Source organism: Quercus suber, unplaced genomic scaffold (assembly GCF_002906115.3).
Source record: "Quercus suber isolate HL8 unplaced genomic scaffold, Cork oak 2.0 scaffold_663, whole genome shotgun sequence".
In the NCBI taxonomy this organism is placed as follows: Eukaryota; Viridiplantae; Streptophyta; class Magnoliopsida; order Fagales; family Fagaceae; genus Quercus; species Quercus suber.
In genome coordinates this window covers 162,105-171,518 of record NW_027070104.1, presented here as the reverse complement: position 1 = coordinate 171,518, position 9,414 = coordinate 162,105, and the positions used below count along the sequence as shown (strand labels likewise).

The window sequence follows — 9,414 nt, the reverse complement described above, 5'->3', positions numbered from 1 at the left end:
ATATTTAAATTTATTCTTGCCTATTAAGTAGTTACTTATTCTTGCCTTTACTGTTGCAAATGTCAAGCAGTACTTTTTAGATGTATACTGCATTGTGAATCTGCACAATACAATTAAAAATAATCCATAAAACAATTATAAGCTTTATATTAGAATATAACTTGTATTTAAAATTTAAAAAGTTAGGGGGATGGTGGAAGAGGCAATAGGGTTGCTGAAACGTGAAAGTTGAGGTGGAAACTTACCCTGCAACTTGCCCATCAACAAACCATTGCCTCCAATCATGGGCAATAGTAAGGTTTAGCAATACTATCCATGCATGTGTAGCTATGTATGGAATAACCATGTCATGATCACCGTTGTGTTATTTGGAACAAAACAAGAAAACCATTGTTCAATAAGAATTTCAATAAAACATAAGATGAAAATTGAACTGATTATATCAAATTTTTAATTCCCAGCAATGAAAATGGAATCTAATGAAGATGTTAATAGTAATGTCCTATGTAAACATTTTGAACCAACTTGTTATTGTTCACAGATTTGTGTTTCTATGGGTAGTTTTTTTTAATTAAAGTAATATCTTGTAAACCTCGGTTAGTGTTAATTGAATTGTATGGCCAAGAAGCAGCTTGTGATATGTATTATGACAATAAACTAGCAATAGCTACCCTAATCTGCCATAGTTACTCCAAGGCATTAAGCATCACTTTATGATGAAAATTGAACTGATTATATCAAATTTTTAATTCCCAGCAATGAAAATGGAATCTAATGAAGATGTTAATAGTAATGTCCTATGTAAACATTTTGAACCAACTTGTTATTGTTCACAGATTTGTGTTTCTATGGGTAGTTTTTTTTAATTAAAGTAATATCTTGTAAACCTCGGTTAGTGTTAATTGAATTGTATGGCCAAGAAGCAGCTTGTGATATGTATTATGACAATAAACTAGCAATAGCTACCCTAATCTGCCATAGTTACTCCAAGGCATTAAGCATCACTTTAGTAGAGATGCAATTGAAGCCGGCCAAAAGTTGAGCTGAAGTTTTGTATAAGAGGAGCAATTGGATAATATATTACAGAAGCACTTCCAAGGAAGAAATTTCATCAACTTTGAAAAGCCTTAGTAGTTTTAGGACAGCATATTAGATGGGAGAATGTTAAGCAGAATTCGCTGTAAAGTATAACTACAGCAATCTGTTATTGTTCTACAGTGCTAAAAGTGTGATTAGTTTCTATTCGAGTAATATATTGTAAATCTTGGATTTTATGGCCCTTTATAAGGTCAAAAATGGTTGTACATTGAAGTCTATAGAGCAGATGTAATACTGAAAAAGTGGATAGCAACAATTGAATCTGAAAATTACCTATTCCTCCTCTCATTTGCTCTGCTTTGCTTCTGTGTGTGTGTTTCTGCAGAAAATGAACTTCTATTTTTCACTCTTTTTAAGTTGACAGACTACTTCAGAAAGGCGCTTTGAAGTAGTCTGTCAAATCCATAAAACAACCAATACAAGTTTCCATAAAAACTATGAACCACTTAAACAAACATCTAAACTCCTATTAATTTTCTGCTTATACGAAGATGAAAATTACCTCCAAAAAAGAAAAACAAATAACATTAAACAAAGAAACAATCATTTGGCATTTAACCAAATCACCTCCCCTTACTACCAAAAATTTGAGGTCAGCACTGAATCCTCTGCAGACTAATCAGGGCTAGTCACAGTATTATATTTGGCATTCAACCCATATACAAAAAATCATTGAAAGCACCAACTGTTGTTCCTAAGAACATAAAATAAATTTCATAATCTTCAAGTTTAATTAAAAAGAGGACTTTCTCAGCACCAAAGACCAAACCACACTCTACAACAGCATAGATAGTAGTAGGATTCAATCATATACTTAAGTTCAAGCATTCACATAGAAAGAGGCTAACTTGTTTCTTTCACTAATCCTATCCATCCATCCATCCATCCAGGACTAAACCAACATAGAAAAAACACATAAACACACTTTATTTTAATCAAATTACAAAGCATTTGATAGTGATTTATACTTTACCCAAAAAATGTAAAAGCTTTACAAACCCAAATTTATACCTATAGCTGAGCCTTTTGCCATAAAATTTGAGCACTAGAGCTCAAATGGGGTTAAAAAATAAAAAGCAATAATAAGAGACAAGTGAACAAAAATTTTGAGAAATTGGCAAAAAAAAAAAACCTTCACAGACTGAATAGAACCAAGGAAAATTTGATTTAAAATAAAAAAAAAAAAAATTACATAACCAATGAAACATTCAAATTCTGAACTGCAAAATGGATTGGCATCATGATTTTTATATAATTTTTTTTTTTTGGTTTTTATATTTCCTCAAATTCTAAATTTCCAAATTACATTAACACCAAAAACAATAAACGAATAACTTCTATATCATTGTTCAAGTCTTCTTCCCAAATGAAGGTACTAAAAAAGCAAAATCAAGCATTACCTGATGATCAAGACTCAATTTCAATTTTAACTAGCATTTTCATTATCATTGGTCAAGAAAGTAAACTTCAATGGGGTAAAATGCATTTCAGCCATTTTTGTGATAATTAAGAGTAAGTAAACAATAATGCCACATTTGCAGTTTAATTATACAGGCTGTATAAAATCGAATTTAGGAGTTGAAATTCTTAACCCACCACAACACCTACTCACCTAGTACAAATTCTGCCACCCCCATAAATACACCTCATCCTATTCTGAATTGGTCCTTAAAACCCTTCTGAACACCTACTAAAAACCATCTTCAACATAGCAAAAAAAAGTTTGAATTGGTGGTCGTTGTTGTTAATTCCTAACAAAGTAAGAAAGAATCATAAGCCAAACCAGTGTTGGTTCGAATTTTACCCCCATATGCTCCACATCATGCCGAGCTTCAGCGATCTTTTCGTTTCCTCACAGCTGCCTTGGCAGGTCTCATCTTACCTGAAATTGAAAGCAGAGCACATTACTTGAATGCACACATTCCCTGATAGCCAAAATAGAGTTTAAACAGAGGGATAGACCATGTTTTGTACTGTGTACGTGTATGTGTCTTGTTATTAATATTTTTAACCGAGTTTAATTATTGTTTTGGAATAAAAGTACTTTGTACAGAGCAAAATTTCTGACTAAATAACCATATACACAACCGTAGTCATTCACAATTATTTCACAGTTATTGGCAATATTATATGCAACTACGACAATTGGCAAATCTATTTCAACTATTAGGTCGGGGTTAATGCAACATTTGGTGGGATGGAAGTCTACATGAAGACAATATCCAACTGCGCTATATGTACATGTACATTGGGTCATCATCTTCCCTTTCACATTAAATGCATTCACTAGTTCTGCTTCTCATCTTATTATTTGATTAAATAACTTTGGAGGAAGTTAGCAGGGGAATGTATGGTATTTACCGTCACCGGTCCCGCAACTAAGGGGATGTATGTCAGTGCGGAGTGATCTTCGCAACCCATAGACCGGCTCAATATTTTCACTCCGTATTTGTTCAATCTGTGCAGCCGGCTCGTCGGGGTTTGGAAGTGAAGGTTCCTGGGTGGGCTCAGCTTGAACTACAGGTGGGGTCGGTACACCAGGGGTGGGTACAAATATACAGCCACCTCATGAGCAGAGCCGCTGAACAATGGGGGAGACAGCGGAGTGATCTGTGCAGCCGGCTCGTCTAGGTTTGAAAGTGAAGGTTCTTGGGTGGGCTTAGCCTGAACTACAGGTGGGGTCGGTAGACCAGGGGTGGGTACAAATATACAGCCACCCTCATGAGCAGAGCCGCTGAACAATGGGGGAGACAGCGGAGTGGGTAGTGGGGATCGAGGGCGAGCCTGAGCATGGGATGTGTGTTCTGCATTATCGTCATGGCCAACAGGATGGGATGCCTGGGCAGTGGCGTCAGACGTGCATCGCGATGACCCGGCGCCATCCATGTACGTGTCCCAATCGGCCTCCAACGCCTCATCATCTGTACAAAGACAATTGTATTTATTAAGATGACAACGAGGAATTGAGTCACTGAATAAACGAGATATGTGAGAATCGTTTCAATTTTGGTAATAGAGTGGAGTTTGAGCCATTGAAATTTGTGAAATCATAAGAATAGGATAACGTGTGTGGCTATGATGAAAATATACTTCGCTACTATAATACGTCCTCTAAATAAATTACAACTTAAAGTACTAGAATTGGAAGTCAATAAGAATTGGAGGTGTTAGAGTATTTCAGTTACCCAAGTCATCGATGTGAATATCAGGACCACCTCCACGACCTCCACGGCCTCCACTACGTCCACGCCCTCTAGACCCACCACCTCGCCCACCACGGCTTGTGGCATGTGTGCTCGCCTCACTCGCCATGGCACGCACATTATCCAATGCCACTTGGTTCAACTCCCCAACAAGATCCAGCGTCTTCGTCAGCTGGTTGTACATTGCAGAACCAATAGCATTTCCACATTGGACTCAACCTACGAAATAAAGGAGTTGCATTAAAACTTTTCTAGTGCCTTTAAACATTGAGATAGTATAAAGATTTCAGGTCAAATCGTATGATATTTGAGTATATATCTTGGCAAGTAATTCAGGTCTGATTTGGACACAGATTATGCATGATGAGCTTATTCATATATATATGAACATTGAAATGGCATACCTGGTGGCAACAAATGAAATGTAAAAACCCAATGAATGTCAAAATATTGAATCAATGGCACAAAACTTAATATTCATAATGCTCTTTGCAACACACGTATAATATCAATCCATAAAAGAAGCATTGAATGGTTGCCTTACCAGGATTTCCCAATACGCCGACTCTCGCGTAATGTACCGTCTGGTCGACCTTCGGTACTCGGCCATGTAAGCAGCAAGGTACGTCGTGTCCCCATCCAAAGTGGGTGCGTTGGCAACACGTTCCCCTCTATGGGCCCATCGGTCAATGTAGATAGCATGTTGTTGCACCCAGTCCGTCTCTAGTTTACATTGGAGGGAGATTCTGTGCAGTTCAACTGAGGTATCCACTAGACCCGGTGGTGCTTGCTTCATCCCAAATTGACGAAAGACACGTTCGGGATGATGATCCTCTACTATCCAAAAATAGATCAACGGCACTGTGGCCCTCCATATATGTCGGCCAGCAGTGCAATATGGGGGCAGTGAGTCTAGGACATCCCTATACGGCTCCCAAACAACCTGAATAAATGTTCACCAAAAATAAAATAAAGACCGAGTTTATTTGTGGCAATCCTCAATTTGAGAAAAAATGTAAAAGACCATTGAATAATCACTTCACTAAAAATCCTAAGTCATTATTGACCCTCTTATTGGATTTTACATGGTAAGATGCACCCGAATACTATTGGTTGCACTAGCTAAAACTGAGGGAGAAATTTGAAGGGTTCACAGCTACATATGTGTGGAATAAAAACCACAAACATCAATTCAATAGAAGGCCAATCAAGGTACTTTATAATGACTGCCCACAGTTGAGAAATGATCGTAACTAATTCCTTGTATATATATGGTCTACTTGACCAACGTTACATTATTAACTATACACATGCAGTAGTTGACAACCCACCGGGTGAAACATGAAAACTAGGGAGAATTATATTGTCGTGACATGAAGCGGTAGAATACCTGGTGTGCCCGCATGCTCGACAATGACGCACGATACGCAGCTAGCACATGTGTGGCATGCTCTGTCGTGCTCTTCGGCCCCTTCCATCTAGTAAACATACAATTGTGTTAAATGGTCATTAGTTGATATCAAACAACCATTCTGCCATAAGAGTAAAATGCTTACCAACGATGAAGCCAGTAATTAGCTTTTACTTTTTCATTGGAAAATACTTATTACAAATAAGTAAGGAACTATGGTTTGTTTTTTTTTCCTCCATACAACAGTCATGAAGCACAAAAACGATTTATCAATTTCAGTTTGCATTTTAAATTCTTTGTTTTTGTCATTGGTATCATATATACCAAGTTTTGTTTATTTATTTTTAATTTTATTATTATTAAATTACTGTTGAGATAAATCGATTATTGAATCTTGGCATTCCTTTATCAATATATAATCTGTGTGTGTGTGTGTGTGTGTGTGTGTGTGAAAGCTATACTTTTTATACTGTGGTCAGTTTCTTCTTGTGCTGGAATTCTGATTAATGTTAGGCCAATTATCACCATAGATTGTCTAAACTGTAAAGAACCAGTGGGTTCTTATAATTGTGATATTCTTATTATTGTTATTGTTAGATCATCTATATGAAGGTCAGTTGATAAAAGTAGGTGCCATATTTATTTTGGCCCAACGAACTCTAACCCAAATGACACCTCCTTCCCTTGTAAGATCATGGTGGAGGGTAAGTTTGTGGGTTTAAGACCCGCTGAGTGTGTGTGTTAGTAACTAGTCAATAAAAGTACAAGGAGAATTATGCTCAGGTTGCACAGTGTGCTTACAATATGGTTCATCTCAGTTCATCATTTGCACACACGAGTGTTTTGATAAAGTTATTGGCTTTAGCCTTAGTGGGAACCATTGCAAATTAAGGGAACAAAGCATATTGTATATCTATTTGGTTACTTGGTTACAGTCACAATGTAAATGGGTGATCCGAGCATAAATGGGTGATTTCGAAGATTTTAATACGACCTTGAAAGCACTCCGATAGGTATGGGTGATTCTTTTTGTATCTACTGATTATGTGCCAATTTTTATACGAGAGAGAGAGGGAGAGAATGAATAGATACCAATATTTTCTCTTCAACTTCCACATCTTAGTACTAGTATTAAAATTTGTATATAAAAGAAAGTACTAGTATTATATTAAAAATTATAATATATGTTTCACAAAATGGATTTATTATTAAATTCAACTATAGAGACATGCACGGTGAATGACAAATGCCATACCAATTGAATCAAACTAATCAAATAACATACCGACAGGCGAGGGGACCTGCATCCATCGGCGGTTGTGGTGGCCTCGTAACAGGGCATATCAATGGGAACCTTGAATACGCCCACAGCTGCACCAACATCAGCGCACCTCCAATCTGCATCGCCGTCGTCTCCGATGCCTTGCATAGGTGCCTGTACAACCAGGCTAATGCTCCACTACCCCAACTGTACCTCTTCGCGTTGCTGATCGGGTTCAGGAACAGTAGAGGCCTCACCGACACCCGATCTGCCGACTTGTCCATAAATAAAATGGACCCCAACAACACGAGTATGTGATAGCGTGCGTGTTGCTGCACTACCTCGTCAGTAGCATCCACAGCGAGGGGGGCTCTAAACTGTTCGTTCAGCCAGCTGACTCTTACCCTCGCCCCAGCAAGGATAGACTTGTTTTCATGGGGATGCGGTATTGGGTCTGGAGGAAGACGACCTAATAAATCACGACACAATGCAGGCCAATCCCCCTTCGCACTCCCAGTTATGGGCAACCCATCAACAGGTACCCCTAGCATCACCTCAATGTCTTGTAAGGTGATCCCCATCTCTCCATGCGGTAAGTGAAAGGTATGCGTCTCCGGACGCCAACGCTCAACCAGTGCTGTGATCAATGCGTGATCAACTTCCATGTTTGGAACCTTTGATAACCCTTCAAAACCTGCCTCAGCTATGTAATGGCCAATCCGTGGGCCTAGCCCATGCCGGGGTAACTCCCAAGATCGGCGTCTACACTTTAGCACGCCTGGCACTACCTGCACACGAAAGAGCGTTGTCTTAGGATAGTGCACATGAAATAACTATAAGAATGGTACATAATAATAATATGCAAGAAACAGTATGCGAACTGGTTAATTATGATCAATTTTGCAATATGTTAATTACAATGTTAACTGCTTATTCACTCTACCTCAATAGCAGATAGGATCAATTCAAGATCAATGACATTGTTTAAAACTAGCAATAAGGTGATGGGCATTATGTTTTGCAATGAATAAACACAGTGCTTTAGTATGTCAAATGGAGTATAATAGGAATTAGAATTCAAAAGTCGGTTGTCTTATGTTATGTGTAGCCACGTGGGGTTTGTGTGCGCACCTTTGGGAAAATAAATACAGCGGATTTTAATTGATTACTATAACTTTTAAATGAGATCTACTGACTTTGAATATACCTTTTCATTGTTTAATATTTTTTGTAGTATTACTAGTTTCAATTTATCTGGAAATAAGACTAGATGCTGTTGATGAAAGAGTGTTTTTAAATTCACGCTTATTTACGCTTCATACCATTTTCTCTTTTGATTAAATAAACTGCCTAAACCAAAACAAACATGATACCATTTCGAACATCTATTTACAAATAATCAAAGAGCCCTACAAAAAGAAAATGAAATGATTTCGACACATCCGAAGTTCTATACAAGTACGTACCTGACCGACAGGTGTCTCCCACAGTGCCGTGGATCGATGCATCGGCTGCCGCGTCAACTGTGCACCATTTGCGGGTCCAGGTTCCATACTTTGCAGCTGCATATCTGACACGTATGCAGTCATGTTAATATACCATTATTAACAAAGTTCGCTACACTTGCAATTATTAACGTTCATAATTTCCAATAAAGCTAGGACTTGCAAAAAACATAGAACTTGATTAATGCAGTATAAGTTAACCTTATTACATTTTTACTATGAAAGTATCAAAACAACTAACAAACCAACTAAAATGCAGCTTTCGGCACAAACAACATTTGAAAAGATAAGGATATTTAAAAAATTACAAAATGGTGGGAACGTAAAGCATTCACACTTTTATTTTTTTATTTTTTAAGTTTTGGTCACAAGGGAAAGGGGAAAATGAGGGACCCCTTTCATACAACATATTCCATATACTTTGTTCGATATACTTTGTTCCAAGTTTAGAGAAAAATCTGAATACAGAAAAATCTAACAGCCAAATAGCAATCGCAGCTTAGAGTCTTCATTCGATCTAATTTGTTCCAAGTTTTTATAATTTTCTCTATTCTATAGTTGGCTATACTGTCTGTTTTGTAGTGTAGTAGCCTTACGTGAATGCCAGGTTCTGAAATACATTGGAGTCGAGAAGGTTTTACAAACATATTCCATATAACAAAAAAATTAGAGATTCTAGTACTAGAAAAAAACCATAACATAAAACAGAACTAGGAACAAATCCTTCTTAAATATATTATGAAATTCATGAGTCCAAATGATAGAGTAGGATTACAATAATTCTATGAAAACTAAAAAAATTAAGCACAGGATAATCACATCACCAATGGATAAACACATTAAACAAAGAGCTATGATTTAAATCCAATGTAGAGTTTTACAATATGTATAAATTAGGTCAGTTCCAAGGGGGAAAAGAAGCTTAGGTAAGAGTCT

At 37.2% G+C, this 9,414-nt stretch overlaps 1 protein-coding gene across 1 annotated transcript; it reads right to left on the bottom strand.

Annotated features, from left to right (window-relative positions):
• Nucleotides 1–4,809: 4,809 nt before the first annotated feature.
• LOC136064313 (serine/threonine-protein phosphatase 7 long form homolog) lies at nt 4,810–8,562 on the bottom strand. The gene is made up of 4 exons (XM_065765906.1): nt 8,440–8,562; nt 6,998–7,761; nt 5,692–5,779; nt 4,810–5,244 (listed from the first exon to the last, which is right to left on the bottom strand). Exons 1-4 carry the CDS (start codon nt 8,560–8,562, stop codon nt 4,810–4,812), a joined length of 1,410 nt encoding a protein of 469 aa, XP_065621978.1.
• Between the last annotated feature and the right edge of the window lie 852 nt (nt 8,563–9,414).

Excerpts from the sequence above, each read along its gene's own strand:
- LOC136064313 (XM_065765906.1), bottom strand. The coding sequence starts at position 8,562 with ATGACTGCATACGTGTCAGATATGCAGCTGCAAAGTATGGAACCTGGA. Across the intron at positions 7,762-8,439 it reads GGGAGACACCTGTCGGTCAG|GTAGTGCCAGGCGTGCTAAA; the intron begins GTACGTACTTGT and ends TTTCGTGTGCAG. Across the intron at positions 5,245-5,691 it reads CGAGCATGCGGGCACACCAG|GTTGTTTGGGAGCCGTATAG; the intron begins GTATTCTACCGC and ends ACATTTATTCAG.